Raw genomic sequence first — 22,491 nt, 5'->3', positions numbered from 1 at the left:
AGAAAAGTCAAACATAAATATATGTATCTATATACATATACATGCATTAAACATGTTGAAATGGACCATGTATATATATATATGTATATATATATACACATACTACAGTTGTATATGTTTCCTTTACTGATCACACAGACGTTTTGTTGCCATTTTATCTGTTGCTGTATTTTATGGATGCAGCCTGGTCGCTGTATAACCACCATCAGTGGGAACAACTTTCTATTTGAATCCATGAAAAACAGGATTCAGATTCAAGTGAAACCAGCCTACTGAGAATTAGCTTCCCTGAGAAAATTGCTAAATTGCATCTCCATTCTCTCGCTAGCTTAGAAAAGCTACTAAGTTTTATTCAGAAAACAGCAGCAACGACTACATGTTTATAAGATTATCACAAAGCTTTGATTTCAATACATATAATACTTATATGAATGAAATACACCAAATCCTCTCAATTAACATTTCCAAACTTTCATTGAAAATAAAAAAAGAAAACAGCTAATTTAGCATGTTACATGCTAACACGTCCTGTAAACACATTTGTGTATGTTTGATTAACTTCAGCATTTTAAACTTTGATTTATAAATCAACCTTCTTGAAAAAGCATTGAAGCCTGCTGCGTTGCATCTGAGCTAGCTAGCGACATAAAAGCTAAGCTAGCAGAAGAGGAGCAGCAGCAGTTTCCGTTTGAAGTTTTTGGGGTTAAACTCGACCCCCGTCAACGTCCTTTCCTGCATGCACACTGTGTCAAGGTGAGCAGCAACAGCCAGCGAGGCCATAAAAGGCTTCAGAGTTTACGACCCGCCGCCATCATCAAACTTTCCATAAACTGGAGTTTTATGGCCATTAGCTGGTTAATGGTTCACCTGAAGACAGGTGACAGGGGGAAACAGAAACAAGATGGACGCCCAGTTCACACACACACACACACTCCTTATCTCTTCTTTTGAAATGTTCTTTTTCCGTCTTCTCTTCTTCTTCGCTGTCCTTCCTCTTTATCATTCTTCTTCTTGCCTCTTTTTTTAACCTAGTTTCTTCAGAAGTATAAAACATGAGAATCAAAGTACATATACATAATAACCCAACAAATACATAATAATTTAGTTTAATTATATTCATGCTATAATCATGGTGCCTTCTTGGGCCCGTCCCTGATGAAAAAGAGATTTTTAATGTCAGTGGCGTCATTTCATCGGGTTAATTAAAGGGAAAGATGATGTGATTATCTGGACCTGCTGTTTCTGTGAGCGACCTTTAATCAGTGTTTCATCTACAGACGCAGATCTCAGTCTGACCTGCTGCAGTTTTATTGCTGTAAAGTACAATAATAATGATGAACAGGATGTGGAGTTATCCTGTTTATAATTATTATCAACACATCACCAGCCAGTGAGTGTCCAACTGAAATAATCATTCATAGTATCATAGTAATATTCATATGTTTTTCTTTTTGTCCTTTCATTTTGTGCATTGTATTTGATTTATTGGATAATTAAGGTCTATTCTACATACATATTCTGTGAAATATAAATAGTGAAATTAAAACTAAAAGAAAAATTTTAATTGTAATTTTACCGTAAATTGTGATACGTTTTCATCATGACAATTATGTTTTCTTGAAATTATGAGTCAATTAATGACTTTTAAATTTCCATTTTTTAAGTTCCATCTGTTTATAAATTCAAATAAACTCTCTCCATGTCATTTATGATATATATAGATACATATATATATACTCCATCTCTGCCAGTTTCTTCATTTATCTTTTGTGATTTTCTTTTTTCAGGTCACTTTAAATAAAAGACTGAAAATTGAAGGCGCTCATAGCCACCAAGCAGGAAATAAAAACATATTCACAGTATTTTTCAGTATTTTTGTTTGACTTCAGACTGTTTAAATGCGTTTTTATGCTCTTTTTTCTTTGTAGTAGTACAAATACTGAATTTCACTTTACGACTGCCACACACAGCAACAAGGGTTAAACCTCATATTACTCTTTTGTTGATATGCAGTTGTTTAAACATGTTTCACTTCATGTTGAATATTTATTTGATTTGTGAGATTTCTGGGGAATAAATGTGACACTGAGTTGAAGTTAAGCTGAATTTAATATTCAAATGTTGGACAAATAAAACAACAGAACTAGATACTGTGTCACAAAAACATGACATTTATGAACGATAGACCCGATTAATTAACACGTTAAACTAATATTTTAACTATTTCCTCCTGGAAGTGCATCAGGGAAGAAAATGTATTAAATTTATTTCAAATTAGTATGTGGGTGAGGTCTGACCCATGACTGCTGAGCACTCGTGTCATAATGTAGTAATGACTGCTGAGTACTTGTAAGATAATGTAGTAATGACTGCTGAGCACTCGTATGATAATGCAGTAATGACTGCTGAGGACTCGTGTAATAATGCAGTAATGACTGCAGAGCACTCGTATGATAATGCAGTAATGACTGCTGAGCACTCGTGTCATAATGTAGTAATGACTGCTGAGTACTTGTAAGATAATGTAGTAATGACTGCTGAGCACTCGTATGATAATGCAGTAATGACTGCTGAGGACTCGTGTAATAATGCAGTAATGACTGCAGAGCACTCGTATGATAATGCTGTAATGACTGCTGAGGACTCGTGTAATAATGCAGTAATGACTGCAGAGCACTCGTATGATAATGCAGTAATGACTGCTGAGCACTCGTGTAATAATGCAGTAATGACTGCTGAGTACTCGTATGATAATGCAGTAATGACTGCTGAGCACTCGTGTAATAATGCAGTAATGACTACTGAGTACTTGTAAGATAATGTAGTAATGACTGCTGAGCACTCGTGTAATAATGCAGTAATGACTGCTGAGTACTCGTATGATAATGTAGTAATGACTGCTGAGCACTCGTGTAATAATGCAGTAATGACTGCTGAGTACTTGTATGATAATGTAGTAATGACTGCTGAGCACTCGTGTAATAATGCAGTAATGACTGCTGAGCACTCGTATGATAATGTAGTAATGACAGCTTAGCACTCATGTAAAGAAGGATAATGGAGACAATGACTAAAGTTATCCGTTATTTGAAGGAAAAAAAAAACACTTATGACTCTGGAGAAGTTTGTCGCTGTCGATTTAAAAACAGAAGAGCTGCTCACATCATGCAGCATCAATATAACGTCCATCAAACACTTGAAAACACAAATACTCGTGTGTGTAATGAGAATTATTGTAGCCTTTATGTGATTTTACAGCAGCAGACTAAACTAAATACTCATCAGTGTAAAACAATAAATCTCCCATAAATCCATAAAGACGCAGATAATTCCTCTTCAGGAGGGCAGCAGAGGGGGGACCAGAGGGGGGACCAGAGGACGGGCGGGAGGCGACTTCTCCTGCGGGGTTGCTGGTTTTAATCCCTGCAGCAGAGCGCCCATGAGCCAGGCGAGTGTCGAACCTCCTGAACACTTCAGTGAAACAGAGAACGCTCATGAAACAACAGATAACAGTGTGAGTTTGTTAAGCTTTTAATCTGAAATTACATCCGATTTATCGCTAAATGTTGAATGTCAGCTGGTAGGTTTGACCAGTGGTGGAATATAACTAAGTACATTTACTCAAGTACTGTACTTAAAGCTGCTGTAACAGATCGTTTTATAATAACAATAGCCAGTAGTAGTGTATATGATACAAGATAAATGTATATGATCATGTACAAGTACAATAGTTTAAAAGTAATTAACTGAGCAGCTACAACATTAAAATGCTACTTTACTTACTTGTACCTCACTTGGGTAAATCTCTCCACCTGCCCACACAGGTGTTTCCAATTACTCTGATTATACTTACATACTTTTACTCAAGTAACATTTTAAATGCAGGACTTTTACTTAGTTAGGAAGTATTTTTACAGTGTGGTGTTAGTACTTTTACTTCAGTAAAGGATCTGAATACTGTAACGTTTCTGACATTAAACTGTCGGTAAGACGAGACGGTGTGTTGTTGTTCCCACCGCTGAGCTCTTCACCAAACATATTGTTAAAAGAAACTATTCATCAGCGCGTCTCCGAGGGCGTCCTCGTGTTTACCTGCAGCGTTTATGGACACTTTCACACACATCCACGCCATAAAGCCATGAGAACGGAGACACCTCGCCAACTGAGCGCCGCTGTGTGCGTTTATAAAATGATTAACCTTTACAGCCCGTTAGCCTCCTGCGGCTCTGCTCGTCTCTCAGGCCGTAAACCAGGAAAACACACCGACTGCTCAGGACGAGACACAGATATCACTGCAGAGAGCTTTATTGATACTTTGATAGTTTTCATCAGTTTTATTAGCTCTCTCCTTCTGACTGCAAAGCGAGGAATCAATTTATAGTTACAAAACATCATTTTTGATATTTTGAACACTGACTGCTGTGATACCACACTGAACTCTCGTTTAAGACACAAGCTGCTCGATGAAGCTGCATGTTGAGGTGACACCAGGTGTAGCAGGTGTAGCAGGTGTGGTTCAGGCTGCAGGGTCAGAGGAAGATGTTGTCTTGTTCTAACTGGCTTTAAGTGTTCCTTAAAGAAGGATAATGGAGACAATGATTATTGTTTTTATGGGATTTTGATGTTTTTGGTTAAAGTCATGTTGCAGGACGTCCAATAATTCAATAAATCAGTTCCACACAATAATCACTCAGTCAGGTTCTTTATTATTTTCTTCTGCACTGATTCGTCTCTTTACTTGTTTGCTGCTTTTCTTCTATCTCATTTTTGTGCTGTTATTGCGTTTGATGTTTTATATTTTGGAGGCTGTAGTTGCTGCTGCTGTTGAGTGGTTACTGTTTGAGGCAGCAGCTGCGTGGATGTTATAACCTGGTGAAGTTTAGCATCTTTTGTCTTTTTTATTTGATCGGTTTGTTTCTTCTTCCTCTGTCTCCTTCTCTGTTTCTCTCTGGTGTCAAAACTCACAGGTGCAGTCTGGGTAATACAATGGCGGGAAGCAGGAGCCAGGAAGAGCCCCCCCCTCCCCCGGCCCGTCGTTAGCATGCTTTAGGAGAATTAGCATTTTTAGCACGCGGCGGCTCAGAGGTGTGAGTCCTCCTCGGTCGTCTCGGGGTCGCGACCTTTGACCCCTAAACACAGAAGTGAAGTAAGACGCAGGTTAATAGGGTTGTTAAAGTGTCACCGATCTTCATGTGTGAAAGGTCAAATTATTAGATTATTACAAGGCAAACAGTGACGCACACACACACACACACACACACGCACACACACGCACACACACACGCACACAGATTACAGCAGGATGACTGTTTCTGGTCAAACAGAGTTACAAACCTCTGGAGCCTCGCTGACTGACACACAGCAGGCAGCGGCTGCTTTGATGTGTGTGTGTGTGTGTGTGTGTGAGAGAGAGAGAGCGTGTGTGTGTGTGTGTGTGTGTGTGTGTGTGTGTGTGTGTGTGCGTGTGTGTGAGCTAATCATATATAGAAAACACACAAATCAACTCATTTGTGAAATCGCACACAGGGATGGGCTGCTTTAATGGAGCTGATGTGTGTGTGTGTGTGTGTGTGTGTGTGTGTTATTGAACTTCAGACACATCATAACATGTTGACAGGTCAGAAAAACATGTTTGATAAATTAAGTATTAGTTGATTAATCAAACAGCCGATCAGCAGTTTTTAGTCATTTCTTAAAGCAGATTCCAGCTTCTTACATGAGAAGATTTCCGTACATTTCTTTGTTTTTGGGGAGTTTTTCCTCATCGAGGGTCTGCGGACGGAGGGCGTCCTGTGCTGTACTGTGCTGCGCAATTTGTGATTTGTGATACTGGGCTACATAAATAAACTAATCGTCAGATTAATCGATAACGCTTTTGTGTTGATTTGTAAAAGTTTGTTGTCCGGACCTCACTGCACCGGCACACTTAGAATTACAACCAAGCCTATGGAAATAAGGATGTGGTAATGTAAAGTATTATCAATAATAATCATGTCATTTCTCATTTTTGTTATTCAAGTTAATTGATTGATAATTTGTACTTGTTTGTTATAATCTGTAAAGTTATACAGGCTGAGGTTTGTGAAAATAAAAGTGTATTAATACGTTCATGTAAAGTGTGTTTCTGTTGAAGTATCTGTTAAATCTGCACATAACTTGTATAAGTTACTATTAAGAACAGTTCAGACACACAAAGTACATTTACTCAAGTACTGTACTTGAGAACAAATTTGAGGTACTTGTACTTTACTTGAGTATTTTCCTCTCCTGTCCTTTGTACTTCTACTTCACTACATTCATCTGACAGTTTTAGTTTCTTCTCAGATGCAGATGTGCTGCTTTTCCTCTGAATGCTGTTAATAATTGTAATATCTTGTTAATAATGTGGAGCTTTGTGAAGGCGTCAAACAATCAATCGATTAATGGAGAAAATAATCAGCGGATTCATCCACAATGAACTACTAATCATTAGTTGCAGTCCGACTTCAAACTGGTCTCAGATATGAATGTCTAAGTTGATTGCGGTCACAGTGAGACTTCCTTTTCCTTTTTCAATGGTGAACTACTGACTGTTTAACAGACCGGAGAGGAACAGACACATCGAGGAGGGAAATCAATCATACCCTTCTTCCTCTGCATGTTTTAAATATACGTAACCAAACATAAACTATAGTTTAGGATGCAGTTACATTTAAATCAATAATGATAAAATGGTGGTAAACAAATCTGTGTTTTTAATGCACTAATTCTTCTTAAAATCATATTTAGTTTCCTTGACTGAGATGATATAGGATGTTATAATGTTATTTATGTTATATATTATATTATATAATTCTGGTGACTTTTTAGGGGAATAATAATAATAATAACTGCAACTACAAATAAAGACTTTTTTATTAAATGTAAGGAATTCATCAGCCTCTCAAAGTGTCTCATGAGCTTCAAATGTTGATGTGTTGCACGTTTTAGTTAAACCATCAGAGCTCAGCGTGTCCATCAGGACCAGCGAGATGGACCAATCAGCCTCACTGACACAGTTAAATAATAATAATAATGTTTATTTATCAAAAGCAGAGATTACAAAGTGCTTTACAAAGAAAAAGAAAACATTCAGGTTCCATACTTAAACATATTTAAAAAGTTAAAGAGATAAATGAGCTCTGACTGTTAAACAGTCGTGTTGTGATTCTACAGCAGAAGAAGAAAAGAAGAAGAAGAAAAGAAGAAGAAGAAGAAGAAGAAGAAGAAGAAGAAGAAGAAGAAAAGAAGAAGAAGAAGAAGTTGCCAAACATGAACTTGAGTGGAATCATTGTTCTGCAATGTCGTGTCGAAACCCCGACATTATCACCAGGACGAAGGTTAATGAGGGGGAAAGGTAAGGAGGACACACACACACACACACATTCACAAAGTCATTCACACACTCACTCTCACACACACACGCACACACGCACACACACGCACACACACACACACTCACTCTCACACACACACACACACACACACACACAAGCACACACACACACACGCACACACACACACACACACTCTCACACACACACACACATTCACAAAGTCATTCACACACTCACTCTCACACACACACGCACACGCACACACACACACACTCACACACACACACTTACACACACACTCACTCACTCATTTATTCACACACACACTCTCACACACACACACACACACTCACTCTCACACACGCACACACACACACACATACTCACGCATACACACACACACACACACACACACACTCACACACACACACTCACTCTCACACACACACACACTCACTCTCACACACACACGCACTCACACACACACACACACACGCACTCACACACACACACACACACACACACACGCACACACACACACACACACACACTCACTCTCACTCACTCTCACACACACACACACACACACACTCTCTCAGTCACACACACACAAATAAAGCAGAACTGCATTGTGGGAATTATCATCAGACTACAGTCGCAGAGACACAAAAATAAAACGTCATTTTCTGAGTTTGTGCAGTTTTGAAAGGAAAATAAGCGACTTTTCAAAAACATTATGATTTGAAGTTTTTGTGTATCTGAATATGAAAACAAAAAAGAGTTAAAAGCTGCATATAAACACATGAATGTGTCTTTATTATCAGTATTAATGTGGTTTATTAGATTATAATCTTTGGTTTTCAAACTGTTCCCCAGTGTTCTCTGCAGGGTTCCTTAAAAGCTTGAACCACACATGGAAATCATCACGCCGGACGTAATAAAGAGTCCGTGAAGCAATTTCTTGGTGCTATTTTATTGATTGATTGATTTTCTATCATAACTGTAAAACTTCAGAAATAATGCAACGTAAACAATCAGAAATCTTCCGATAAAGCATCAAAACAAACAAAACAGTATTTGCATGCTGCTTAATCATAAATAACAGAGTGAATCATCACTCCAATTATATAAACTTCACTTAATCGAAATGGTTCAGCTGATAAGGGGAGACGCTGTGTGTGTGTGTGTGTGTGTGTGTGTGTGTGTGTGTGTGTGTGTGTGTGTGTGTGTGAGGGCTGCCTGATGTAGGTTAACGGGGCGCAGCAGTTTACTGTATGATGAGCTGTAATTGGAGACAACGATCTGTCTGACTGATAGACTGTAATCACTCTGTTCATAAAACTCCTCGTTTCACCTGAAGACACTGCTGCTGTAAAACAACTCACAGCAGCAAGGGAAATAATATTACGTTGCTTTTTATTCTCATTTTAATGTTTAAATCCTTTCAAAATTTTACATTTTAATTTAGATGTTTTTACGTCTTTGTTTTGTATTTAAACATTCACATTTTTATAATTGGGTGCAACTGAGCTCTAATGCCTGTGCACGTCACCCTAACCAAGAAGAAGAGTGGAGAGTGCTTTTATATTTGTATTTATATTTTCATTGTTTAATTAGGTGTCATATTTTTAAGAATTCCTTCCTTTGTCCGTTAGTTTTTTAGTGATACAAACCAAACCTCATTAAGAATCTGCAGAATTTTGTTTGTCTATTATTGTTTCATATATACTGTGTTCAATTGTGTTTATTTTTTGAATATATATATTTTTTGTCCTCATTGTCTAATTTTATTTTTTGTATCCTCGCTGTGTTTTTCAGTATTTATTCAGCACCTCTGACGAGCTGTAATTCAGAAAACCTGTGTAACACATACTCTCAGTGACACAGACCAAACCTCATTAAGATTCTGCTACATTTTACAAAGCTGTTTCGGGGGAATACCAGTAGTCCCCGTCATGTCGTCAGTATTATCTGCCCTTTACAGCGCACTACCGTTCCAACACTGCTCCTTTACAACTCCACTGTTTATCCACAATCAATGTGGCCAATACAGGGGCGTATTAGGGGCAGTAAGTATATTGTAAATGAAAGTTTATGGTAAAATGGCCCATAAAGATGCGGCTGTATAAGTCTGGATGAGCTGCAGTGAAAGACAATTCCCAGAGAGTTTATGGACGCCGGCGAGAGGCGAGAGTTATTTGCTCACTTTGTTGTCTTTTCCTTTTATTTGCTCTAATTTTTGGCTCTGTTGACAGAGATGATGCAGTAAACATCTTTGGCTACAAACACATTTCAATGCAACAGAGGCGAGACGTCTAATGTGGTGTTACACTAACCAAACTTTTAACGTTCACATCAAGACGGATATTTGTTTTGTGTAACGCTGCGTCCGGCTCGAGGCCTGAGGGATTTGTTCAAGGCCGTCACCGTGGTGTTGTGCTGTCAACCATTTTGTTTTGGAGAGATGAAATGTGCCCTGAAATGGCCGCCGCCCCTGTCAGATCTCTTCGTGCACACACACACACACACACACACACACACTGACTGTTTGACTGTGTGTTTAATTTCCAGGAAGGACCGACAGATTAAAAAAAACAGATATTGATAGTGTTCGTATTGATAACGACTGTTAAAAATTAAATTTTCCGATGAACAATAACTGTCCAGATGAAATATTAGAAACGATATATTAGATATTAGATATTAGAAACGATATGTTAAAAGAAATCTAATAGTAATGACATTAAAAGATTGACCCACTCGTAATATTACGAAAGGAGATTCTAAGATACTTTGACTTCATATGTTACGTAAGTTCAGTAGTAATAAGCTGATCCAGGTTTGCAGTGACGTCCTTGACCTCCTGCTCTGTACTGGCCTCTGACTGGCTGCCAGCTGAACATCTGACCTCTGTGATAACAGCCGAGGATGTTGTTCCTCATTAACGTGGAGCAGAGCCACCAGGCCTCGGTCATAAAAACACTCTTTCACTTTATGTTTCCCACTCAGCAGTTTCCCAAATATCCCGTTTTATATCACGCGCGAGCTTTGCTTTCATGAAATTGTATCTCGTGAAAATTAGGCAGGAAAGAAAACAACACATAACGGCAGATATCTGTGAAATTACATTTCTTATTTATTGATCTGCTCCTGATCAGCTTTATTGTTGTAATTGTTGCAACAAGAAGGCGGCACACAAGTCAGATAAGAATTACTATTAAATAGATTTGTCAACAAATTTTTGACCCTGCAGTATCTCCAAGAGAGTAATGTTAGCATACAATAAGAGTAATGTTAGCATAACAACCATTAGCATAGACTTATGTTAACATAAAAAGAGGCGATGTTAGCATACAAGAGTAACGCTAGCATAAAAAGTTATGTTAGCATAAAAAAGTAACGTTATGTTTTTATGCTACGATTATTATATTCGTAACATTAACAAAAGAACATCCTGCCGTTTCCTCGACATGTACCGGACACGATGCGAGATGTAAGTATTGATCACAGAGCCTGACCAACGTTTGCACTCTTCATTAAACAGCCATAATCACACAGCAACAGTGTGAGCTGTCTGACCTTAAAACCAGCGTTTCTTCCTGCAGCTTTAGTGCAGCTCGCTGGAGCTAACAGCTAATTCTATCCTTGTTGAGACAACAAACCTGTAGACCTGTCGACTGACCTGATGTGAAAATCTCCTCCACAACTTCAAATTGGCTTCACATGTGTTTCCTAGTCTGTTCATTAGATTTCATTTTCTTAATGCATAGCAGGTGATGATTGAGATAAAACATATTTTAAAAGGCAGAACAAGACACGTTAAGTCTTTCTCTGCATCTGTGGTCTTTACGTTCATTGAAGTTCAACTCGTACTTGAGATCAACGTGTCAAACTGCCATCAGATGAAAAAGGTTTTCTGATACAAGCTCGAGATCACTAGTCCACTTCATTGCTTTCTGCGTTGACTCAACCTTTGTTTTGTGGAGACAGATTTTAGTGTCAAGATCAGTTTTTCTTGCACAACAAACGTATAAAACATGATGTCTGTGCCTCCGCATGTCCAAACTCCACCGGTGAATCCTCTGGCTGTCGTCCATCGCTGCTATCAGAGCTCATCACGCCTCCTCAGCAAACATATCTGCGTCTCTGTGGTGAAACCATTTTTACTGCGCCCCCCCCCCCCCCAATAAACTTTATGGTGGTGAAGAGGCTGAGACTGAGCAGCTCTGCTCTCATTACGCTCTGTTTACCCAAAAATGAGACTCTTGCACAGCAGTTGTTCCTCACCAGGTGGATCCACTCTCCTTGTCCCTGTTTTAAGTTTTTAAGTCTTTATATATCTGGAGGCTCGTTAGCAGGCAGCATGAGGGAGGACTGTATTGTATCATTTAATTTAGTTGGAGTACTGCACTGCCAAACACATGCAGCTACAAGGACCCTATAACAGCCTCATTACTACCATGCTAGCACTACTCACTGTCACTGAGTAACTTTCTACTTTCTCTGTACTGTGACATTTCATTTCACGAGGACTCACTGACGAGAGCGTGTTAGCTTTACAACAGTCAGACACCGTGCTGTTATTTTTGCAATCCACATGGAGAGTGGAAGCTAACGTCAGGAGGGTTTATATGTAATAAATATATAATAATATATATGTAAGTAGGCTACAACTTACATTTCTCCTTTTAGTGATTACAATATTGACAAAATGCACAACAGTCAAACAGAAACCAGATAAATACAATAAAACAGCTTGAACGTCTAAATGTACCTTTGATGCTCGGCACTGAGCTGGTTTCCGTTTGTGTCTTAGTTTTCTAACGTGATTGTTTTTATGATTATGGGCACGCTGCCATATTTCATCCAACATAGTGCAGCTTATCAAGAGTGAATCGAGTGGAGCTTGAAGTGTCTACTATCTCTACTGAACTATAACTGAAGCTGTGCTGTTGACTTCTAGTAAACTCTACCTTGTCCTTATTAATACTGGGCCTCAACTGAACTCCTGGACTTTAGTTCTGACCAGATTGGACCAAAACAGAAAAAATAAAGAAAACCAAGAAGTAATTTACATTTGGCTGCTTTGCACGAGGGCATAGGTTTACACATTACATGTGGAGTTCCCCAAGGCTCGATCGCTGGACTTCTTTTTATTTAACACAAACGGACTTTCAAACTACTGTTTTTTCAATGTTTTACGTATCTTTAATAGTTTTGTTGGCTGACGCTGTGCAGAGGTCTCAAGTTCAAGATGGCTGTCTGAACAACTCACACACACGCACACACACACACACACACTCTCTCTGCTGATAGTCTCTATCAGTGTTAAGATAGGACTGTTGTTGGAGGCAGAATGGACCCAGAAGGACAAAGGTCTGAGTGAGGACACACGAACACACACCTACACACTGCAGCAGATAGCAGGATCCTCTGTTTGCCCAGAGTTCCTCTTCGCCCTTTGGACGCCACACCTCAACTGCTGCATCGAGTGTGTGTGTGTGTGTGTCTTTCATTCGTTATTCATCTTTCTGGTTTTCATTCTGGTTTAATCTGCAGCAAATCTTCACATCTGAGGAGCTGGAACCATCAAAAGTTTTTATACGAAAAATGACTTAAACCATCAAAATAGTTGACGATCAATCAACTAATTGATTAATCAACTAATTGATTCACCGTTTCGGTTGTACTTGTACACTTTTTATATGTTTTGTAAGTAAAAATCTTGATTTGTAAAGTAACAAGTAACCAAAACCTAATTGTTGTGCAGTAAAAAGCACAATAAGTATAAAGTTGCTTAAAATGGGAATACTCAAGTGAAGTACAAGTACCTCGAGTTTGTACTTCAGTACAGCACTTGAGTAAACTCGAAAATATAAAGTATGTGACTCTGATGTGTGTTGAGAGTAAAAAGACAAAGTCGTCTTTACAATAAAGCCTTTTGGTTTTAATAAACTGTAAAACATCACACAAGAATTTAATGGAAACAACTCATTTTTTATCATTAATTTATAAATACAGACATTTTATTATTTCAAGTTAATTCAACTGAAAATGTTTCCATGTTGAGACCATTTCAGAAGTTAGAAACAACAGTTCTTCTGACTTGAGATGATGAGTTCAATGAATGAACTGCTGAAGGTTCACTAAAGTTTTTAAAGAAACATTATCAGTATATCAGCAGACTTCCCAGCATGCATTGTTTGAGAGTCAAACCTTCTGTTTTTGTAGTTTGAAGAAAACAGACATGATGGGAACTTGCTGTTTGTCTTTAATACACGTTAAATGATGTCCTGGTTGTTTCTTCTTGATGATAAAAACGATGTTAAGCATGATGAGTTAAATTCAGCGAGGTCACTGAAAGCAGCCTCGAGTTCGTGACTATAACTATGAACTTAATATCACCATTTTTAAATTCACTGAACTTGAGCTGGTTTTTACATTTTCTCAACTTTAAACGAATTATTCAGCATAAGTTCAGTTAACTCACATCTTTAAGGCAGCAGGAGAACTTTGAACCGTCTTAAAATGTTTTACAGTGTACAAATTACTTTATTAAAATATACACATGATGAAGTCTGATGAAGATGAGCCAGTCAGGTACTTCAGGTGTGTTTGGCAGTGGTGGAAGAAGTACTCAGATCCTTTAGTGAAGTAAAAGTATATAAGTATTGTCAGTATAGATTCATATTTCTGCTGCAGTCGTGTGTCGAGGAGCTTCAGCTCACCAGCATCAATGACGTTTTGCACTAAACAAAGTCATTTGAAAGGAGCCTCGTTTTTTCGCTGGTGTCGTCTCTGTCAGGATAATAATTTCAGTGCTGGAGATCTGCAGCGACTGATATCTTTTACTTAAGTTAACTTTATTCTTGTGCTTCACTACATCTCAGAAGCAAACATTCGACTTTTTTCACCTTTGATATGTTTTGCTGTTAATACTTTTGTACTTTTACTTGAGTAAAATGTTGAATGTAGGATAATGACCGTAAAAGTATTTTTACATTGTGGTACTGATACCCTTCCTTAAGTAAAGGGTGTGAATACTTCTTCTACCACTGGCAGCAACACATTTCACAAGCATGTCGTTTGTTTTGATTAATGAAACGTTATTGTTATTCGCAGTTTGCTTGTTGCAGATGTGATGATGTAGACATGTAGAGGTGATGGATCAGTTCGATCAGCTGACAATCAGAGACTGAAACAAAACTCAGAGCTGACGACCTCCAGGCGGAGGTTGTGAAGTGGGAGGACCTATTTTCTGCGCCCCTGGTTCTGGAAGTAAAAAGTCCCATTCATTTTTCACACAGATGGTGTCATGTGACTCACAGTTGCATCTCAGATCAGCATGAAAACCTGTTGAACCATCAGAACAAAAGATGAACATCTGTGTTACAAAATATCTGCTTCTTTAATAAAGACTCGAAGCTACAAGAAGCCTGTGGACATAAAAATGTCCTGGGAGAAGTTAACTACGACTCCCAAGGTGCATTTCGACAAGAAACATCCAATCACAGACAGAGCTTCAAATTCTGTTTCTAACGATCAGTCCAACTTTAGGTGAATTCAGTAACTACAGCGTTTTGTTCATGAATTCACTTCCGCTCTGATTCACACCTCTGAATGGTGTCTTCTCCATGGTAACTGCAGCTGAGGCTGATGGGTACTGTAGTATTTAGAGCTGTGCACCAAAATCAGATTTATCAAAAAACGAAGTTGAAAGAATTAAAACTGGAGGTCAGAACACAAACCTGTATGGTGTTCACATCATCCAGGAGAGTCCTTTTTTATGTGTTCAGTAGCATCAACAGAAATATTTCAAACAGGAAAACACTCCAGAACCAGCGGCTCCTCTCACAGCTCTAAGTTATGTTCAGGAGTTTGTGTTCCTGATCACACGTTCTGTCATAGACATGAACGTACAGTGATTCTGTTCTGCCACTTTTATTGTCCTCCATTCTTAAATGCATCATCGAGCAACAAGCAAACATGAGGAAACTGGATTTACCCTGAAAATCTTTTTAAGTAGCTTTAGAGTTAAAAACAAAAACGTGTTCCACACTGTCTGACAGCATCACGTACGCTCAGCAGCTCCTCCATGAAGCGACACGATGTTTACACTGAGGGAAATATTCAAACCCAAGACATTTTCTTATGGCTGCATCATTCCATCAAATGAAATGACGAAATATTCGACATGTCTTGTGCATCATTTTGGTATCTTTGGGAACGTTGGGATCTCTGCTAGAATTCAGGATAAAGTTCTGTGAGTTTCGAGAACGTGATGGAGTGAAGGGCTGACCTGAAGTTCAGGAGAGAGACAGAGACCTGACGACATCCCAGCAAGCAAACGTCTCGTCACAGTTAGGACTCATCTGCAACAACAGTCTGAGGGGAGAAGAAGTACTGACGCTGGTGACTTCGCCCATCGATACGTTCTCAGATGTGATGCCAAAAGTCTTTCAGTTCGTTGGGGAGAATCTTTAAGTCCACGTCCCCGACATCAGCGTCCAATAAAACATCTTTTTTTTATCTTCCTCCTCCTCAGTACTCCTCTTTGATGTTCAAAGGCATGGAGGAAGGAGACACCAGCCCATTGCTGCTGCTCGTCACCATGGCGACGCTGCTCCCACCGTTTCCGTGGAGGCCGCCGCCTCCTCCACCTCCGCTGCCGCTGGTGCCGGCTGGTGGGGTGGGCGTGGTCGTGGAGGAGGCCGGCTGCTGGAGCTTCTTCTTGTTGATCTTGCGCTCCTTGGCCCGGCGGTTCTGGAACCAGATCTTCACCTGGAGCAGGAGAACAGGTGTTTATATTTCTGTTTATTCAAAATAATGTGAATACTGACATCGGGCTTTCACAGTAACCAGACACCGTCAGGACTCAGGACAACATGTCGAACATGGATCATAGCAGTGCAAGTCAAAGGCTTGTTGGAGGAGCATGCTAACATTAGCTAGTTAGCAGTAAACACAGAGTCCAGCTGAGGCTGATGAACGTCATCAGCTCTGCAGGTATTTGGTCATAAACCAAAGTATTGGACACATGAACATGTTGGCCTGATGGTGGCGCTGATGAAGAGTCAGAGGGTCACCAGGGTTACTACAGTTCATCCTGAGGGGACCATGAAGGTCTGAACCGCATCTCATTTCAAAGATGTTTTTAAAAATAAAGAACATTAAAATAAAGTCAATAATAATCACATCCAGCTTTACGTCACTACGTTGAATTTCAAGCCTGTTAAATGATTCTTCATATAAGATCTGATAGTCGCTCCAACAGTCCGGCTCAATATCAAGATTGTATGTTAGGTTTTCTGGGCGTACCTGTCTCTCCGACAGGCTGAGCGATGTGGCGAGCTCCGCCTTCCTCCTGATGGTGATGTATTTGCTGTAGTGAAACTCCTTCTCCAGCTCCAGCCGCTGGTGGTCGGTGTAAACCACCCGGTACTTGTCTTTGGTCCGCGTCTTCCCATCTGTAACACATACAAACACAGTGACATGCTAACTCTTTGCCTAATGTACAGTAATGCTAGCTAGTTAGCCAGGCCTGCTAACAGTAGCCTGTCTCTATCTTTGCTAATCACTTTGCTTCATGTCTCACCTTTAAAATCACATCTTCATACGTGTTTTTTGGTATTTAAAAGTCTTTCTTCACTGACTCTCTCAGCAGCACAAAATCACACCAACTCTTAGTATGTAAAAAATGAAGCGTATTGAGTCGTAGTATTTTATATTATGTGTTATAAACCGCTCACAGAAACTGACGTCCTGGACAGACGCAGCAGTGTGGACTCACCCGACTGCTGTATTCAAATAGACGATCTGCCTCGTCCGGATTTGCATAAACTGAACCATATCTGCTTTTATTCATTTATGGACTCTGTGTTCATGAGTTACTGTTAAACCTCAACACTGTCAGAGGGTTCAGCTGTTAAAACTGGATGAATGAGCTGCACTAATGAACATCAAACCATTCCACTTCATTTAACAGTCAGCACTGTTCTGTTTCCAAAAATACCAAATATATGAGGCTGAATTTTGGGGGAGTGTGTCGAAAAAGACATCGGGGATATTTCAAGTCTTTGGTTTCAATATTTTACTTGTTAACATCATAAAGCTTCAATTTTGAGTTGGAACAAGGTGATACAGAATATTTATGATACTGTCAAAGCGAGGAATGAGAAGGTTTTAACGACTTTTAAAGCTAAGAAAAGGGAGGAACTCAGCACAGACGAAATCTTTTTAGATTATCTCTGATAAAAAATAAAGCGCTTGTAGATGATTATCATTCTGTATGAAATATGAAAAATATGTTGAATTTGAAGGAAGAACATGTATCTGGTGTTCTAGCTCAGTATCCTGATGTGACTGTGTGACGTCACCTCAGCTAAAAAGAGCTGAGCGACAGAACTGCTCATCGCAGAAATTAACATGAAATATCATATTTCTTCACTTTAAATAGTCTAAAACCAACTAGAAAACAGGCTTTGTGGGAAAAAGGGGGACGCAGTAGATATCTGAACGTCCACAGATGCATTTATACTGAATTTACTCAGTGATATTATTTCACATTTAACCCTAGAAACATGTACTACACCTGTCAGTACGTGTTTACTTTAACTCCATTTTTTCTATGAAGACAGTGTTGTTCTGCCACTTTGGTTTGTGACCAAACTAACAACCTTCATCAGCCTCAGCTGCACTCCGTGTTTACTGCTAATCAGCTAATGTTAGCATGCTAACATGCTAAACTAAGATGGTGAACATTATACCCACTAAACATCAGCATTTTAGCTTTGTCACTGTTAGCATTCAGCTCATACAGCCTCACAGAGCTGCTGCTAGCATGACCGCAGACTGTCAGTCTGGTTTGATTCCATTTTCTAAACATAAAAATGGAAGAAACAAGCAATAAACATCAGAAGCACTGTGTTAAAAAACAGTTAGGCTGCAGCTAATAACTCTCTACAGCATCTGCGCACGGCTGCCATGGTTTGGTTAACGTTAGGGAAAGATCGTGTTCATGGCAAATAACGGTTATGTTGTCGTTAAGGTGAGGGAACTAAAACACTCGGTGAACGTTAGAAAACTTCACGACCTTCACATCTTTACTGGGAGACACTGGGAGACACTGGGAGACGTTGGCACTGAGCTACAGATCCGTCCAGTATGAACGGAGAGACACCAGCCTGCCACAGAAGAACCAAAAACTGCCTTGAAACAGAAACCGAAAGAAAACTCTGATCATAGAATAATGAAAGAAGCTCTGTTGGTCATGACGAGCTGAACTGACGAGAGACTTGTTCTTATTTAACCATAAAAACAAGTTAATTAAAAGGCCTTCGGCTCTCTTTAACACGCTCTGATTCAATATTAACACTAAACACACAGGAGTTAAATAAGTGATGTGTCTCTTCTTTAAACAAACACGCCGCCTGTCCTCTAATCGGTCACCGGGACGAATTACAACTCAAACAATTTAGTTTCGGGGCGGGGGGGGGGGGGGGGACATCTGTCTGAACTGTTCTGCTTCATTTGTCAGAAAGTAAAAACCAACAGTTTGATTCTCCGAGCTGAGAGAGACGAGACGCTAATGAAGGAACGTAAATCAAAAAGCTCTTCAGTCTGTCAGAGGAGAGAGAGAGAGAGAGAGAGAGAGAGAGGTTCACTACGAGGCACCACTATCAACTCACTCACTGACGCCTTCAACAAATATTTCTTTTCTGTATTTTTGGTGTTCGGACAGAGCCAGGCTAGCAGTTTCCCCCTGCTTCCAGTCATTATGCTAAGCTAAGCTAACCTCGTTGAAGAAACTTCCCACGGCTTCATTCAGACATTTACAGAAAGACAAAGCGACGTCTGACAGATCGAGTTGAAGAGATTCATGATGTGAATGAAGACGAGCAGTAAAACTTGTGTTTCCATTCGAGCCTAAATGAATTAGATAAGATGATTTATTGATCCTCAGAGGGGAGAGTGCAGCAGCATTAAGACTCAAATGAGTTCAGATAAACAGTGAAAATAAAACATGAATAATTAGAAGTATGAAATATATAAAAAAGATTATAATGATAATAGAAACTATACAAGAGCAAACCGTAAATTACACGGCAGGCAGTACCCACGGCCAGTGTTGTACTTAAAGTAATACTGCAGTATTAGAAGTAACTCAGTGATGTGAGTAGTACATGATACCATCTATTATAACAGCAAACAGCAGAATAATAAACAATATTATACTGAGTGTTTGTGTGTATTAATGTAGAAATATGAACATAAAACAGTATAACATATTAACATAATATAGTATAACAAAGTGATATGAAATATAATGAAAGGTGAAATGTAATATAACATAAAGACGATTGTGAGCTTCTCGGTGAATCTACTGATATATTTTCTCATCATTTCATCATTTAACGTTTTACTCAGAAAGTATTTGATACTTCATCCAAGCGATTTAATTTCTGATAATTACGAAGTCAGTGATCTTGTTCGGGGTGAACAAGATGTTTGAACTTCAGATACGGCCGCGGTGGTCGGCCAAAGGAGCCTGTAAAATGTTCTTTTTCCACATTTTCTTTGTATTCATTTATCTGTATTACGGTTATCTAAATGCTGTTTCAAAGCCTTCCCTGTCCGTTGCCCCATGTTTCTGGCCTAAAACTGTCCAAATGAATCATTTATACCCTAAAAAAGATCAGAATCAACCTTTAAAAAGCCACATTGACCCCTGAAGAGTCCCTGACACAACACTGAGGACGCCACCAGTGTCCTGAAGAGGCGAAACCACAGAATTATTAGGAGAAATGTTTTTATAGCGTTCCTTTCCCGTTAACTGTGAGGCGGAAGTTAAGAACAAACATCTGTCTGTTGTTGGAGGTAACTAATAAATATATATTATAACAGTATTCAACCCTCACATGACCTGCCTCATATGATGAATCACAGTAATACTTAGATCAGAAAGGTACTTGTACTTCACTTGAGTTTTCATTTTCTGCTACTTTCGTCTTCTACCGCATCTCAGAGGGAAATACTCTCAGCTCATACTCAGCTTTAGTTTCTTTGTAGATTGGGATTCATAAAACAAAATATAATCAACTAATAAATGATTATGTATTAATATGGATAAAGATCAAACTTTATTGATCCTGCAGAATATAAAGTCACTAGAAAGAGCTCCATCTTCAGCAGCTGCAAAAGTCAATCCAATAATCACCCAATAATATATATTATTCTGCATAATAAGTACTTTTACTTTTGGTACTTTAAGTATATTCTGATGCCTTTGTACTTTTACTTCAGTAAAAGGTGTGAGTACTTCCTCCACCTCTGGCTGAACCTCGTGGGATAAAATCCAGGTGAAGTCGTCAAAATCCGACCGGTGGTGTCAGATACACGCACACTCACGCACACTCACGCACAGCCAGGTCACACTTCACACTTCAAAGTGGGAACTGTCTTGTAAACTCTTGTCTTCTCCGCCCAGAGACAAGCGGAGGACAAAGGCCGAGCTCAGCCGCCCGGAGTCACATCCAGCGGAGGACATTTACATCACAACGGCTTCAAACCGGCTTCACACGTCTGATCCGCGACAGGACGGCACGGCGGGCCGGCGGGAACACGTCACCCTCCGTCCAGGGAAAAGGCTCCCTGAATATCGGCATATTTCATTCTGAGGGATTTTAAATTCAGGTCGAAGATATTAATGATCGATGAAGCTCACCGTTGCAGTTAAACTATACTAATACTACTAATACTAATACTAATAAATATAGGACCAATAAATCCACCCACCAGTAAAAGGCGAACAGAGAAAACTGAGTTTGTTATTTTAAGTGAATCTGAAGTTTCATCGCTGCTGCATCTGTCAAGGCATAATAATAATATTATAATTATTATTATTAGTATTATTATTAGGATGATTTCTTCTGTCTCATTTCTAAGAAGCTTCACATCAGATGTGTGAACGTGCTCATATGAAGTGAAGAAAAGTTATTAATCCGTCAACATAAACTTGCCCTCGCGCTCATTTGCAGGCTGATTGTGACGTCACATTAAAATGAAAGAAGAGAAAATAAGAAAATAAAAGTGCTTCCTGTCCGGCTGCCGCTGCTGTCTGTCCCCAGTGTGGGGACATTTGAGTATCAGTGCTCTGCTATCAAAACGGCTTCGAAACGAATCCGGATTAAAGAAGCAGGTTCACATCAAACGTGTTCGGTAATCCCTGAATATGACAAATAAGAGACAACAGGTGTGATCCCGGTTCTTACTGGGGTTGGTGGGCGGTGCGGAGCTGCGTCGGATCCAGTCGTACGGGTTCCTCCTCTGCGGGGATCCGGGGGACAGCTGCCCCGCCGACGCGTTAAGGGACGTGGACATCAGCGCAGGTGGCTGCCCGGGGAAATCCGGGGGGCTGAACCCCAGGGTGGGACACACCGCGCCGGGCAGGGTGGACGCCGCGGGAGGCCCCCCGGCTGCGGCGGCCGCGGCTGCGGCAGCGTAGTGGTGGGACGACCAGTCGTCCCGTGTGGGCGGAGGTGGAGGCGGGTAGGCCGGGCTCCAGCCGCCGGCGCCCGGACCGGGCTGCTGAGCCGAGTGCAGGTCGTTGTTGATGCCGTGGTGGTGGTGGTGGTGGTAGCCGGCAAAGTCTGAGTACTGTGGCGGGGCCGCGAAGTTCTGCGGGCTGAGGCTGAGGCCCGGGTGGCGGGACACCGGGTTCTGGTGCGGGTACATTGTCGGGTCCTTATCCAGCTGCAGGTAACTCACGTACATCTTTCCAGGTGAGGGGACTCCCTCAGCATACTGCGGATCCAGCCTGCCTCTCTCTCTCTCTCTCTCTCTCTCTCACCTGATCTACAGGTAAAGTGAGCTTCACTGTGTATGCGCTCTCTCTCTCTACCTGTCCACACCTCCACCTGTTCTGTCTCTCTGTGGTTTCTCCATCAGCTGCCCGTTAAAAGCTGCTGAGGTCACATGGCTGCTTTTATTACTCTTATCTCCCCCCCCACCCCCCCTCTCTCTCTCCCTCACTGTCTCTCTTCCTCTCTCGCTCTTCTTCTTCACTTCACCTCCACTTCATCCTCCTCATCCTCACAACTATCACAGAACATAAACCACCTGTCATCCGACGCTTTTT

The 22,491-nt window shown here is 40.2% G+C and overlaps 1 protein-coding gene across 1 annotated transcript; it reads right to left on the bottom strand.

Moving 5' to 3' along the window:
• Positions 1–15,896: 15,896 nt before the first annotated feature.
• On the bottom strand, positions 15,897–22,127 carry cdx1b (caudal type homeobox 1 b). The gene is made up of 3 exons (XM_070918036.1): positions 21,626–22,127; positions 16,674–16,822; positions 15,897–16,136 (listed from the first exon to the last, which is right to left on the bottom strand). Exons 1-3 carry the CDS (start codon positions 22,125–22,127, stop codon positions 15,897–15,899), a joined length of 891 nt encoding a protein of 296 aa, XP_070774137.1.
• Positions 22,128–22,491: the final 364 nt, after the last annotated feature.

Source organism: Enoplosus armatus, chromosome 13 (genome assembly GCF_043641665.1).
Source record: "Enoplosus armatus isolate fEnoArm2 chromosome 13, fEnoArm2.hap1, whole genome shotgun sequence".
Classification (NCBI taxonomy): Eukaryota; Metazoa; Chordata; class Actinopteri; order Centrarchiformes; family Enoplosidae; genus Enoplosus; species Enoplosus armatus.
This window is presented reverse-complemented; position numbering and strand designations above follow the sequence as displayed.

Excerpts from the sequence above, each read along its gene's own strand:
- cdx1b (XM_070918036.1), bottom strand. The coding sequence starts at position 22,127 with ATGTACGTGAGTTACCTGCAGCTGGATAAGGACCCGACAATGTACCCG. Across the intron at positions 16,823-21,625 it reads CGCACCGCCCACCAACCCCA|ATGGGAAGACGCGGACCAAA; the intron begins GTAAGAACCGGG and ends TATGTGTTACAG. Across the intron at positions 16,137-16,673 it reads TCAGCCTGTCGGAGAGACAG|GTGAAGATCTGGTTCCAGAA; the intron begins GTACGCCCAGAA and ends CTCCTGCTCCAG.